We start from the raw sequence: 15,324 nt of genomic DNA, 5'->3' as shown, positions 1-15,324 counted from the left end.
ATCTCAAGAACTTTGGCACTTTCCGGATTTCCGAGTCTACAGTCCCCGAGCGGCTTGGCAACTACAATTCTTCTTTTGGACAACTGTGGCAGGAAACCATGCTTTATTTACAAAAACAGACACAGAGGGAAGTCTGATGCCAACTGTGAAGTTTTCCCAGAGATCAATGGGCTGGGCCTTAACCTGCCACCCAGCCCTTTGAGGCTAGTTGGGCCATGCCTGCCGTCTGACTGTCCCACTCACTGTCAACTATGCACCCCTCCCTGCTTACCAGGCACCATTAGGAAGTCCGCCTACCATCAGGCATGGCCTCTTCTACGGTACAGCCCTGCTCTGCCACCCACAGTAGGACCACTAGGTGTTGAGAGCCCGCATGGCTTTACCCAGGTGGGATAGGGGCCCTTCTATCGCTCATCTCTGCCGCAAACAGTACTGCTAAGCTTCGTGAGTCCTTTGCTGCCTCTTGCCTTTGCAGTGCCATGATTCAGGCTTGTCCCACTGTAAACTGACTTCCTACTACCTTTCCTTATCCATAGGCAAAGGCCTACCTCTTTTTCTTACCTTTTCCTTTATGGCCCTCTGACCACCTCCTGATCCCCTGTCTACCACTGCTCCTCACAAAGGGTCATAAATTGTGACCCCCCCCCCCCCCCCCCCCCGCCCATATTGCCTACTCTAAGGTAGCAGTCAAAGTCTGCTTATCTGGGGATTGGGGTGGTTGCTCCTTCCGAGGTTAACTCTTCGCACCCCAGCTCCAATCCCCATTTGGTCACCAGAGGGCCCCTCCTTATGGTTTCTCGTCTTCACTGCATCTCCTCATCAAGTATATTTAACAGCTGCCTTTAGAGGTACTGGCCCTTTAAATCAAAATCAGCCAATGGGATTGATTGCGGTGCCCGATGTCAGTGCTGCAAAATGACACCTGTAACAAAGGCGTCTCCAGTCGTGTTATTTAGTTTATATATACAGGGTGTGCCAGTTAATGCTATGATACGGCAAATAGTGAGGCTTCACCACATTGCTGATGTGTAATGCTAGGACACTTTACGTATGGAAGCGGGGTGAAAACTAAATATTTGTAATTGCAGGATTTAGGTGCAGGAAGAACAAATTGTTTACCACAACAAGTTCTCAATGTGCCCTCCTGCTGCTGCAATGCAAAGCTGTGCCCGAAGGATGCATTGGCGCTTGGCAGCAATTAACTCGTCGGGCGTCAGTTATCCAACTGCACCCATTATTCTTTGGCGCAGGGTGAGGATGTCGGTCACAGGTGTAGCATGAGCTATCTCCTTCAGCTTCTCCCACATGTAAAATCCAACTGGCAGGGGGAAGCTGAAGATGGGTATCAGGCACCTGTGAAGGGCACAATCACCAGGTATCAAAGAATAATGGGCGCAGTTGGACAATTGACAAGGGGCGAGTTAATTGCTGCTGAGCGCCAATGCATGCTTCACCCACAGCTTTGCATTGCAGCAGTAGGAAGACACCTTGGAAACTTGTTGACAAACTATTTGCTCTCCCTAGACTTTAATCATGCAATTACAAATAAAAACGTATTTTGCGCTTAAATTAGCTTTTACTATTAGTTTTTATTTCCTAATTGTCTTTTTTGTTATTTACTATAGATGTGGCCATCTTGCCTGAGTTACAGCATTTTAAGACATGCTTTCCAGCAGAACTCACGGACCAATGGACAAGAGCAAACTCATTGACTTCTATGTAAGTGTGTAGGCATGCTCAGTGGTCTTTGTGGGGGGAGGAGGTGAGCTGTGACATCATCTATTGTGAATGGTGGATCCTGTGTTATGTATATATAAAGATGTTACCTCTACCAGTGAAGATAATAAGATGACGGCTGAGAAGTTTTCTCTACAGAACAGGAAGTATCAGACTATTATTAGGTTTAGTGGTCAGAGTGAGAACTGCAGGATTTCAAAATTTTTTTTTAGCTATAGATTGGTATATTGAAAATGCAAAAAAAAAAAATTACCAAAATTTCTTAAAATGTATTTAACAAAAACTTGATTTATACAATAAGTCATTTTCTGATGATACATTTTCTTTAAAAATCCCTTTAAATCTATTTAAATACCTGGAAGTCAAAAATAACAGAATTTAGACCCAATGAGAAAAACCTTTGCATTCCCTCAAAATTAGTAGATGGGAGAGAATTTTGTAATAAAAAAAACGTAACATTCATGCTTCTACTGGATTGTGTGCCGGAGCTCGAGAAAATGGGAAGGTGAGGCAATATGGGGACAGGTGTGAGGCCCAGGTACAGAGGAGAGTAGACATGATGCATGGATGAAGCAGAGCTGGATTTGCATCATGCTTTGTGAGTTTAAGTGCAAGATGATGCGATAACTCATAGTAACATCACCGCGATTTCTGACAAATCACAAACTCAGCTCTGCTACATGAAAAGTAAAATATTTTCCCAATGACTTCAGAAACATTTAGTTTTCAACCGTGATGAGAAAATATCAAGAGACTCCAAAAGTCTTTCGAATGTGCTTCAATTTTCCTTGGGGAGTCAATGGGAGTTTTTAAGACCTTCTCCTCCAGTGTCTGGGAGTTGAGGGAGGACAAAGAGTGATAACAGTCTGATCTGGGCACAATGGGAAATTCTCATACATTCCACATGCAGATGAAGGAATGGGTCCTTACCTTGAGTCTGGGTACTTGGTGAGGGTGGCCAGGCTGCTGGTGTACATGTGTCCCCCTACGTCGATGTGCACAGGTGCATTGGATTTGGTGAGCTGTGCTGGGAGAGGTATTCCTTGCGAAGCCAAGGGAGAGACCGGGGAGCGGGTGAGAGACAGACGGGACATACTGCTTTCTTCCTTAATAGCCAAGACAAAAAAAAAAAAGAGAAGAGTCCTCCTTGAGTACAGTCTACTAATATTTTACTGATGTGATCACAGATCTAATCAGATCAATCCTGCATCCGCCTGATCATACATCCAGCGTGCAAATTACAACCACAGCCGCAATTAAACGTATTTGCATCGGGGGTTTTTTTAATACCAGAGGGTAAGTGGAATATGCTTATTAGCAATAAGAAATCAGGAACATTTTTTTTCCTCCTTCTTCTTCCTTTCTAAGGTGTCAGCCTCAAGGGGCACAAAACAAACTGCAAAATTCTAATTAGAGGTCGTGGGCTTATGTGTTAGATGTGAAATATCCCCTGACAAACGGAGAACCAATTTGTGAATTGAGATTCAGGGTTTTTTTGTTTTTTTCTGCAAGTGCGTCTCAATAACAAGACACCTCTAAATTAGTGACTTCCTCGGGACCCGAGGCACTTATTAGATACACGAGGTACGTCTCAGATTCGCTCACCTACACAACCATCTCAACAGCCTGCTTTACCTACCGGACCAACAACACCAAGCGAAATGCAACATATTACAACGTGATGGAGAAAAGTTGGAAGAAAGTATTAAGAATGTTTGATGAATCTACCTGCCAGCGCCAATTGGCAGAGGTTAATGCTAAGAATACCCAAGACTCCAGTCCTTTGATGTATGCATAAAAATGTAAATTGTTACCAGCTGCTTGATTTAAAGTACAAGACACTAAACTAAAGTTATCCGTGACCTGTATAGAGTACGAGGCGGCTAACCCATTGAGAGGCAGGGTCCTAATGCCACCTTCTAGCGATTTCAATAGATAGATGTAGCAGGGCTGAGTTTGTCATTTTACGCTTTTTTTATGTGGTCAATTAGGTTTAATGGCAGTCCTACAAAAAAAAAAAAAAATCACCAGGGAGCTGTGCCGTATGACAAACACGGCTCTATTGATCAGAGAGTATATGACACTGGAGGAATCCATGAATGTAGATACAGTATGGGATTCTGTGGTCAGGGCCACTATAGTCTAACGTTCCTATCATTTTGACTTATTGTGACCTTCTAAGATATTGGTAAATTAAGAGATATTCGATTGCTGAAAAGGTGCGCACGCTATCAATAATCAATAGATTGATAGATATATTGACTAGCTGTTAAATAAATCCAGCTCTGCTACATCTGTATACATTCTTAGGCTACGACGTGCGCACCAATGATTTTTCCGTCCGATTTTCGAATGGAAATCGAACCCATTGATTTGAATGGCTGTATTCACGTACGTTTTTATACTCCGAGTACAAAAACTGGCAGCATGTGTTATTCTCAGACATGTAAATGTGCCACATCGGACAGCGCAGGGGCGGGGTGTGCTGAGAATTGAGGGTGCAACTTTTACATCGTCTGTATGCAAATAATCCTTATCCACACATTCATATTGTTGGTCCGTCTGCAGTCTGTGTTTGCAATGGGCTGCACGCAGGCAGTATACGGACCCATTGACTTCAATGGGCTTTTTCACACATGCCATTTTTTATCTTCCCACAATATCGCAGCATTTCCCATTGTGATCCGTATCATGGACTAGAGTAGGACATGCAATGTCCACTGTCTCCACCACTCGGGCAGCGGATGGATGTGTCCGTGTTCTGTCCGATGTGAGTAGCGCTTGAGAAACTCAAATACAACTCGCATCCAGAAGTGTGAATAAGCCCTTAACAGCGTGCATTTATCTACATTGTACTGTCTAGTCAATATAAAGCCTCGTCGGGTCCAAGTCGAATGGTCCGTTCGCACGTAGCTGATTTGCTGCGGATTTTGTTGTGGTTCTGCAGCAGATTTCACCCTTTCATCTGCTGCAACAAAATCCGCAGCCGCGTGTGAACATAACCCTGCAATTATAATGCTTCTACATGGAAATTGCGCCATAGTTATGGAAAAGGTGGAATAGACTACATGAATAGTATTATCCATAACCGTTCATTGAGGTGCAAGGCACAAAGAGCAATAAAGAGCAGCAGTGGCATCAAAAGCTATGGAAGAAATGCTGCAGCAGGTGGGACAGGTGTGCGGACACAGGTATCAGGTGAGTGCTAACGGGAAAACACGAAATACTGGAATTGATACATCACATCTTACAAAATCAGCCTTTCCAATGTGCAAAGATGTATAGAGACCTGCCCGAAGGAATAGTGGGGAGAACGCAGAAGCTTCAGAAATGGGACGCAGCTTTGTCTACCACGGTTCCGAATGGCAAACTGTTTGGGAAGTCTGGAGGGAGAAACGTGACCAAATATCTAGTTATAGGGACCTTTCACACATGCGGAAGATTTCTGCAAGACACACTTAAAGATGCGGAAAATTCTGCACTAAAATCTGCATGTATGTGAGTTACGGGGAGGAAAAGCCGCATCTTCAGGTGCGAACTGTGCAATATTCCGTATGCGTGATGGCTTCCATAGCCATTTTCTACACCCCTCTTGCTCAAATTATTGGCTGCACTCGTTTTTAGTATTGACGCCTGGCATGCTGCCTCCCTGAAATGTTTAGGTTTTATTGCAAGGTGCGTTTTTTACAGCAATTTTCCATGAAATGACTGTAAAACTACCGCGTTTTGCCACAAATTTTACAAAATTGCTGGAAAAACTCTGATATGATCGTAACACGTAAATACGCTCTTGCGACAGAGATCTCTGCGACTGACAATCTGTTCCATACAGGTGAATAAGGTTGTTTCTGCTGAAAGCAGACACAGGTTTTCGCAAAGCCCATTCAGATGAGTGGGACAGTCAGAGAAAGCTCTGCAGCCAATCTGCCAAGCGTGAATGTACCCGTACAGGTGCCGCCTATCTATTGGCATAGAATATAAAGCGGTGACAGGACAGATATTAAAGAGGCCAGTAAGTGGTGTCCCTTCCCTCCATCTCTCTCATTAGTGGGAATGTTACTCTTCTTATCTATAAACAGTTCCAGATATAGTAGAGCTGAGTGTATTTTCATTTTTTGTGCGCTGTGATATGTCACTAGGGCTTTCCTGATATATGTGTGTCTATTGACAAACTCCTCTCTGCTACAGCGGCATGTCCCTGTTATATAATGTTACAGGTCACAAGGAAACAATGTGCTATAGTGTTCTGCATCTTACAACTATAGAGCCCTCTACAATCCAAACGGGATATGATATGATGACGAGCGTGTTTCCCAGCCAGTTATATAATATATTACATGCAGTAATTGCCAGTAGTATATAATAAGATCAATATGTTCTAGTGTGTGACATAAAATACTCAAAGTTCAGACACAAAGCAGCCGCCGCAGGGCTTTTGTGTGCCACATTATTACACAGTGGATACACACTCACTATGTAATGTGAGATTAACAGCAATGCTCTAGTTATATCCTTATTCACTGAAAATGTGAGTATATATATATATATAGGGAGAGGTGCAAATATACGGTATAAATACTGAGGTAGCAGAGCTGAGTTTACCATTTGGAAGCTGCATTGTTTGTCCATTAGGATAACTTTCCAGAGTTGAAATAAAGCTGTAGGATATCCTGCAGTGCCATGTAACACCACACATCATAATGTCATCATACACTGTGCCAAAGGACAAACTCTGCCTCTGCCCTGCTACATAGGAGTGTATGGGACACGATCCTGAGCAATATTTTAATATGACATTAATATTTGAGATTGTTCTAACAATACAAGCAGGAGTGAGTGTAAGCTCTTGTGGTCAGGGTCTACTCTATCTTCCTTTCATATCATTTTGACTCGCTAAAAGTACAATATGCTGTTAATAGTCAATCGATAAAAACACATATAGTCCAGTAAACAATATATAACATGCGAGATAGATAGATAGATAGATATGAGATAGATAGATAGATAGATAGATATGAGATAGATAGATATGAGATAGGTAGATAGATAGATATGAGATAGATAGATGGATAGATAGATAGATAGATATGAGATAGATAGATAGATAGATAGATAGATAGATAGATAGATAGATAGATATGAGATAGATAGATATGAGATAGGTAGATAGATAGATATGAGATAGATAGATGGATATGAGATAGATAGATAGATAGATAGATAGATAGATAGATAGATAGATAGATAGATAGATAGATAGATAGATAGGAGATAGATAGATAGATAGATAGATAGGAGATAGATAGATAGATAGATAGATAGATAGATAGATAGATAGATAGATAGATAGATAGATAGGAGATAGATAGATAGATAGATAGGAGATAGATAGATAGATAGGAGATAGATATGAGATAGATAGATAGATAGATAGATAGATAGATAGATAGATAGATAGATAGATAGATAGATAGATAGGAGATAGATAGATAGGAGATAGATAGATAGATAGAGAGATAGATGTGAGCTAAGTAAGATATGAGATAGATAGATAGATAGATGTGAGCTAAGTAAGATATGAGATAGATAGATATGAGCTAAGTATGAGATAGATAGATAGATAGATAGATAGATAGATAGATAGATAGATAGATAGATAGGAGATAGATAGGAGATAGATAGATAGATAGATATGAGATAGATAGATAGGAGATAGATAGATAGATAGATATGAGATAGATAGATAGGAGATAGATAGATAGATAGATATGAGATAGATAGATAGATATATAGATAGATAGATAGATAGATGTGAGCTAAGTAAGATATGAGATAGATAGATATGAGCTAAGTATGAGATAGATAGATAGATAGATAGATAGATAGATAGATAGATAGATAGATAGATAGATAGATAGATAGGAGATAGATAGATAGATAGATAGAGATGAGATAGATAGATAGGAGATAGATAGATAGATAGATAGATAGATAGATAGATAGATAGATAGATAGATAGATAGATAGGAGATAGATAGATAGATATATAGATAGATAGATAGATAGATAGACTGCTACAGTCAGTGTACATTGTATCAAATAGACTTTGTACAATATAACATGTGGCTCGTGTACTCTGTAAAGGTCATTTACCTGAATAATTCACCAATCCAGATTAGAAATGTATAAGGCCATTTACAACTAATGAGCATGCAGTCTTCTGCTAGTATACCTGTAGGCTGTGCTATAGGGGGCTAACTATTCACCTCTAGAGAAAGTTAAAGACTCTTTCACATCCAACATAAGTACATGTTAAGATAGAGCATGAACAAGCCCCAAATACCTCCCATCTGTATAAAAACTAAATGGATACATTATTAAACAATACATACAAACACATCCCCAGTAGTCATAGAGCATCCCCAGTACATCCCCAGTAGTCATAGAGCATCCCCAGTACATCCCCAGTAGTCATAGAGCATCCCCAGTACATCCCCAGTAGTCATAGAGTATCCCCAGTACATCCCCAGTAGAGTCAGAATGTTACCCACTTTTCCTCTTCCTGAAGACAGCGCGGAATTGGGCATTCCATGCATCTTGTAGACCCTTTGGGAAAAGAAATAGGGGGACTGTTGAGAGGACCTCTGTGTCTACCTAGAGCGACAGTGTGCAGATAGTTGTGCCTTTGAGTGAACCGTCCTAACTGATGCTCCTACCAAGGGGGATTTTGCAGGACTGACAAAAAGAATCTCCCACCTATTCATAATATCATGTCATTGAGACAAACACAGATGCTTGCTTACTTGCCCCCAGGAGTCAAGGGCCCCCACCTCCCCAGCTTAGAGTGGGTTAAAACACAATTGCATTAGGAACTAGCGGATTTAATTGTATAAAAATGAGGGTGGTCTTATGCACAAATTGGGTGACGGCTGAAGTAGCTGGGAGCAAAACCAATACAACCAGGTCTTGGAATAATGTGCAAGGTTTTTTTTTTTCTATTCTGGGTCTTGTTTTTTTTTTGTTTTTTTTTTTCCTCCAGCACATTTGAGTTCTATGAAAAGCCAGATTATCTTCCCCCTGTCTTTGTGGAAGTAGCTGCACAAATGTTGCTTGTAAAAGCTATTTGCCCATGTAAAGTGAAGCCATAGCACGCTCATTTACACACAAAATGACTCTGTGTCCCATTGTGCACACAGTTGTTTCGCTCTCTAGGGGTGATTAAACTTGCTATGTCGCTGCAGCTTGAGAAGATTTCAAGAAATCGTTTCTCCATGAAGTTGCCTCTTTGCTTAAGCTGTTATTTTAACCATAAAAGGTAAACAGAAGGCATTTTTTTTTTTTTTTTTTCGTCGGAAGGAAAGAGAAAGAGAGCTCCATTCAAGGCTCAGCGCCCGGGGCAAAAACCCTACAGCAAGGAATGTTGAAAGGAGAGAAAAATAGAGAGAATATTCCAGGGTGTTGTCTTCATAGCACAAAAGCCTACAGGAATACTCCTCATTTACTACAGACACAAGTGGATGAGGCATGCAGATCCCACTTCAAAAGTCTAAGAAGTATTACTAGGCTTATGAAGTTTGTTCCCACCTCTGCTCATGGCTGCAGGCCCTGGTAACTCCAGCTGGTACAGTCTACCAAAGCCCTACAGAGGGACAGGCTGAGGGTGAAAGGTTCCTGAAAACACCCCCAGCATTTATGACTAAGAGAACATTGCAAAAACATAGTAGCAAAAATGTATAATGGGAAGATCAGGTGGTTACCTGAGAGATACAATGTAGCAACATCAAGTTCACACTGCTGATTTTTCATAACATTATTGCAAAATATTTTGAAATGCTGAAACTAGGAGCAAGAGTGGGATTAACCCTACAGTGCCTAAGGACCTTTCACACATGCGGAATGCTTCTGCAAGGCAGAAAATTCTCCACCGAAATCCACATGTGGGGTGTGGAGCACAAATCTGCAGCAGCAGATTAAACTGTGTCTTGCGGAAATATTCCACAAGTGTGAAAGGTCGCTTAGGGTGGCTTCGCACAACATTTTTTTTGAAAAACATACTAATAGTTTTTGATGGACTTTTTGGAGCCAAAGCCAGAAGTGGATTCAAGAAGAACGGTAAAGGAAGGACTTCTACTTCTCCTTCCTGCTGGATCCACTTCGGGCTTTGGCTCAAAAAAGTGCAAGTACGGTTTCCCAAAAATGCTGTGTGTGAAGGCATCTGGAAACATTAGGGACACAAAGTTGAAGTGGAAAGGGGTGATGACGCACCCTTGGTTTTTTTAAAACAGTAAGGCCAACCATGGATGTTAATAATATTGCCAATCCGATCGTGATCTTTGCATGATCGACCTGGTTGCAGTGAGCCAATGGAAATGTGATCCAAAGGCTTGAGTTGACCCATACACTGCCCCAGGAGTGATGCTTATGGTGATGTGAAGGCGTTTAATAGAAGCAGCTGTCCTAAGACAACTTTCCTGAGTATGTAAAAGGGGAAGAGAATTTCGTAAATCTGATCTTCAGCTTCATGAACATGAAGCTGATGACTTCGGACCAACAAAACTTTTATAGGGTCTGATTGAAAATGGTCATAATTCACCAAATGCAGCCAATGATCTAAAGCCATAGGGATGACTGGACGGCATGGCCAGAAGACAAACTCTTACGACCTTGGGAAATCTGGAAATTTAGTCAGACCTGCTGAAATTTGTTTCTATCGCCAAAGTTAAAAATCAGTGTAGGTTATTTGGGTTACAATCAGTAGAATTTGGAAATTCTGGGTATAGATGCGTTTTTCTTTAGCTTGAATCTTATTGTGATGTGATGTCACGGTGTGCCGCGCTATCAGGCTGCTGTATTGACACTTTGAATTACTTTAAGATGGGTTTTGTTGTGTTAAGATAAGAGAAGAATAGCTTTTTAATGGGTTAAGATAACTTTTTATGCTGTACTATCACAATCAAGGTACAATTTATCCCCTCTATACATTTTGCTTCATTAGTCCTTGCAGTGTAGCTCTCTGTCTGTCTGTCTATCTATGCCCCTGATATCACACACAGTAGGACACCCAGTCTTTGAATGAAACTTTTGGACAGGAGGAAGTGGATGAAAACTCTCAACAGCTCCACTTGTCCCCCTTGTGTTCCTCCACAGAATAAACCGGACCACTCAATGCACACTTATCCATTTACTTACCCGCTATCCTGTAAATCTGCCCCCCCCCCCCACCTCCTCCATAGCCTCCAGCACCCCCACAACCCCCAATCCAAACTGCAATACAATTGAAAACAATACATAACACAAAATACAAGAGATGAAAGCTGATAGTAATACTTACTGCAGGCATCACATACACAGACTGCTCTATACCCCATGCAGGATCAATACAAGCATGCACATTAGGATACAGGCAGATGACCCCCAGAGATGATCAGGGGTCCCCCTTCCTCCTGGCTGCCATACCACCTCCATATCCCCAACATGCAAGTACAATGCATTATAGTATGTGCAATAATACCCCACATCCACCCTGCAAGGCTCAGAGCCCCCTGCACATGTTGCGGGGGAGCCTGCAGCAGGAATCGGGGTGCTCCTGTGCCCCTGCGCTTCCAAGTCACTTTTTAAAAAGCAAGCCCTTCCTCCTGTCTTACCTTGATCCCGGCCAGATCTTTTCCTCCTCCTCCTTCTCTTCTTCCCTGTGTTGCCTTGTCCTCTCCCCGGAAGAGTGCCCCCTGTCTCTCCTGGCACCCTCTGCTTTCACAAGCCCCCCAAACCCCTTGTGCAGCCTGGAGACTAGAGAGGAAGGAGCCTGAGCTGCAGGAGAATGGAGAGGAGGAGAGAGATTGCGCTGCACACTCCTAGCTCTGGGCTTCCAAACGCCTCCAGGGCAAGGATCAGCTCCAATGAAGTGGCCCAGCTCTGCCCCCCTTTTCCTGCCTCCTCTGAGAGATGCCCCCCTCCGGTGCCAGCTGTGGGATAACGGTGTGTGTGCTGGAGATCACCGGGCTCCTGCCAGGGCTTCAGCTTCAGCAGCAGCAGACAAGGCACAGGCAGGGAGAGGGAGAGAAAAAGCTGATTTTAATCATTGTCATTTCGTCTGATGTAATTTTTCCCCGGGCATTTTCAGCGAGGCATAAATTTTCAGTTCCCAAATAAGTAACACAGGGCACGTTTCTCACATCCTTTGACTTTGTGTGTTACAATTGCTACAGCTGCACTAGAACTTGCTGCAAAACTTAATGTTTCGGGGGTGGGGTGGGGGTGTTTAGTATTCTCTCGCTCTCCTTTTTTTTTTTACCTTTACCCTAAAGCCGGCCGCGAACGCCGTAGACGATTCTATATATTTTTTTTTACCGCCACCCGATGACTTGGAGCAATGCAAACCATTTGGTGCACTTTCGGTCATTGGCACCTGGTATAGCATCGGCTTATACTTTCCATAGTCATGACCCGGGCACGAAATAGTAAAAGGAGTCCGATACAGTTTATGGTTTTAGGGGGCGGCGTATGTTAATGCCCACATTTTTATGGAAAAAAAAATTAAATGTAGCGTTGCGCGGATCCAAAGGCGATAATGGATTAAACGTGGCATACGTTTTTGTGGGATTAGCCTGATACTCCTTGCTGTCCCGCAAGAAAACGTTTAGAAACAGATACGTATTTTTGCAGTCAATGAAAACCGTTCGGCTGCACGTTTCTATAGCTTAATGTGCATCTACGGTTTGGGGGATCAGGGGAAAAAAAGTTGAACTAGAAAACTTTTAGAGAAAAGTTTACAGTGAAAAACGTATACTATGCGTATGGCTTTAAAAACGGAAATTTAGGCTTAAAATGCGTGCGTTTTTACATGTTTTTTTTAATGTGCGTTTCTTGCATACGTGAAATGTACATGAAACTGCCAGTGTGGACAGGCCCTGAATCAGATGGATCAGCAATTATAGTAGTGGGGCGGTTATATCAGAAGAATCAATAGGCCGGTGGTCACCTTAAGGGCTTAGTCACACGAGCGCATATGCGTCGCGTTTTTAACATCCAACCGTATATACGCGACCATCTGGGGCATTGGTTTCCAATGTATTCGTTCACACGGGTGATTATGCGGTGCGTAAAAATGGCAACCCGCTGAAAATAAAACATACGCGGCCAAAATACGCACCGACGCATATACGGTGGCCAAAAAGACAATACTCAAAGTATGAACAGGCAAGAATACACTAACTAGCTCTGGCCGTGATTGCCGGAAAACGTCTTTCTGGCGATTATTTGCCACGGATGTGGAACCGTAAATACGCCTACGCTCGTGTAAATAAACCCTTCAGCTGGCCATCAAAGAACTAATATATTCACACAAACAGTCTTTCCGTCCGATTTTCGCCAAAATTGGGCGATACGGGATAACTTGCTGTTCGCTGACACCCTCGCCGATCTCCAGAAAGGCTCTGCCTCTCACGGCAGAGGTCGCATCTCCTCCAACAGTGATGTTGGCATGAAGGGAGAGCATCCGCGGTCAAAGCTCTATGCATCTCAATGGGGCTGGCGGTAATACCTGAGCAGCTGCCGCTCGTCTTACTTGGCAGTCCCACTGACAGTGAATGGAGCGCTAGTGCGCTTGTGTGACCAGCACGCCATTCAGTCTTGTCCTCACTGTGGTGGGGGTGCACTAAACCCACAGTGAGGAGGAATGGGATGGGGGCTGGGGGAGGGGAAAGGGGACCACCGATTTCGAGATCAGTGGGGATCTCAGCACTGAGACCCCCACCGCTCATCTAGTTATCCCCTATCGTGTGGATAGGCAATAACTTGTAATTCCGGTACATCCCCTTTAAGCTCGCCATCAGAGATAATTATAGGGATATATTCATACAAAAAATGTTTCTTTCTGTAAAAATCGGACGATAATAAAGCACATTTTCGGAAATAATTATATTCACACGTGCAATTTTTTTTTAAAATGAGATAAACAGTCCAAGAAAATTACAGCACGTCGTATTTTGTTACCATTTTCTGACGAAAATCGCCATTCAAGTCTGTGGGTGTGTTTACAAAACTGATTGCACTCGCTTGATGTGATTGCGATCCGCTTTTATCGCCTGTAACCATGGTCAGTTCAAAAAGTGCAGAACAAGGAGGTATGTAGGACCATCGTACGTTTTTTTTTTACGCGCTTAGAAAAATGGGATGCAGAAGGGATGAAAAATGGGTAGAAAAATCCCAGAAAAGTCCAAAAAATTATATAAAAATCGCAAAAAAAAATCGGGCCTGAAAAAAAAATGTGACTATAACCCAAATCTGATACCGCTGATAGCTGGCACGTGCCTATGGCGTCGGACAACGGTTTCCAAGTTGAGAATGTATCCCACATGCTTGATATTTTCAGCATCCGGTTATTATTGATTCAATCACGGTGTTGAACGGCAATCGACCGTAAAGCGATGCAAATGTTAAATGTCGCTTTAAGCCATTTTTACGTAATGAACCTTATCGAGGCTGCGGTGAAATATCTGACCCCATATATCGTTTTACGAGGAACATTCTGATAGTTAGACATATTATCCCCACCCACGCCATTTATAACATCGGCAAAAAAATACTATTTTATTGATTTATCTACATTTTGTGCTTTTTTTTTAACCCCTTCCAAACTGAACTTTTTATTAGGCTCGCCTGAATCTGATACCTGCTTTAATCCCCCCAAGGGCTTTAACTATTGTTCCGATTCCCCCTGTGACTTTAGTGGCCTCGTTCCCTCAGCCTAATTTTAGGGGACTATATTTACTTTCCACTTCCCCCCAAGTTACCCCCCTTCCCTCCCTAAGCTGTTCCCCCCTGTCACACACACTCCCCCCCCCCCCCTCCCCAAGTTCTCTTTTCAGCCTCTCTTCTGCTAATGGTTGGCATTAGACTTCCTTCAGGCCATTAATACCAAATGACGTCTATGGACAGGCTTTGTGCTATTGCAAAATGCACCCTCTGTACTAGCCCCTGGCTAAACGCGCCATTTCAATTATAGAGCACGGCTAGCTGGAGATGTCTGCTATGAAGATCTCCCATGCAGATACTTCACATCCCCCCACCCTCTATCCCTGGCATCTTTGACAAGCTTTGTAGCCTCTGTTCTTTTGACAAGACATAACAAAAAAAAAAAAAAAGATAGAAATAAGTTTTGTTAAATGCCAAAACTTTTTGTGCAGGTCAGAGTGTCAGTTTGGGGACGTTCGTTTCCGTGACCACAGCACTTCATCATTCTCGTCCCAGCACCTGATAATATGGCCATCCTAATTAGCTGATTCGCTGCGGATTTTGTCTCAGATTGTGGTGCAGATCTGCAGCAGGTTTTACCAAAATCCGCAGCAAATCAGCTACTGCTTAAAGGGGTAACCCCAATTGCAATTTATGCCCTATCCACACAATAGAGGATAACTTGCTGATCAGCGCGCCATTCATTTCAATGGGGCTGATAGAAATACCCGAGCAGCCCTCCTTTTAGTCACCACCTCACTGCAGTGATGAGAACGGGATCGGTGGGGTATCAGCTGTGAGATCCCCACCGATTAGCAAGTTACCCCTTTATGGTACAAGACCTTTAAAGAAAGC

The 15,324-nt window shown here is 42.7% G+C and overlaps 1 protein-coding gene across 5 annotated transcripts in view; it reads right to left on the bottom strand.

Moving 5' to 3' along the window:
* The window catches only part of KCTD15 (potassium channel tetramerization domain containing 15), a 52,327-nt gene extending 40,489 nt beyond the window's left edge, over positions 1 to 11,838 (bottom strand). Inside the window, exons 1-3 of one of the 5 annotated variants that reach the window (XM_066583781.1) lie at positions 11,069 to 11,354; positions 8,289 to 8,343; positions 2,668 to 2,843 (exon numbers count right to left, since the gene is read on the bottom strand). In XM_066583781.1, the coding sequence (XP_066439878.1) occupies positions 2,668 to 2,843; positions 8,289 to 8,333 (221 nt within the window). In that variant the 5' untranslated portion in view covers positions 8,334 to 8,343; positions 11,069 to 11,354. Of the gene's footprint in view, positions 1 to 2,667; positions 2,844 to 8,288; positions 9,775 to 11,068; positions 11,355 to 11,381 lie in introns of those variants that run through there. The other 4 variants (XM_066583785.1, XM_066583783.1, XM_066583782.1 and 1 more) reach the window with 4 other exon arrangements.
* Positions 11,839 to 15,324: the final 3,486 nt, after the last annotated feature.

The sequence above is a fragment of the Eleutherodactylus coqui genome, chromosome 11, assembly GCF_035609145.1.
Source record: "Eleutherodactylus coqui strain aEleCoq1 chromosome 11, aEleCoq1.hap1, whole genome shotgun sequence".
In the NCBI taxonomy this organism is placed as follows: Eukaryota; Metazoa; Chordata; class Amphibia; order Anura; family Eleutherodactylidae; genus Eleutherodactylus; species Eleutherodactylus coqui.
The sequence above is the reverse complement of the archived record's forward strand: the minus strand, read 5'-3'. Positions and strand labels throughout refer to the sequence as shown.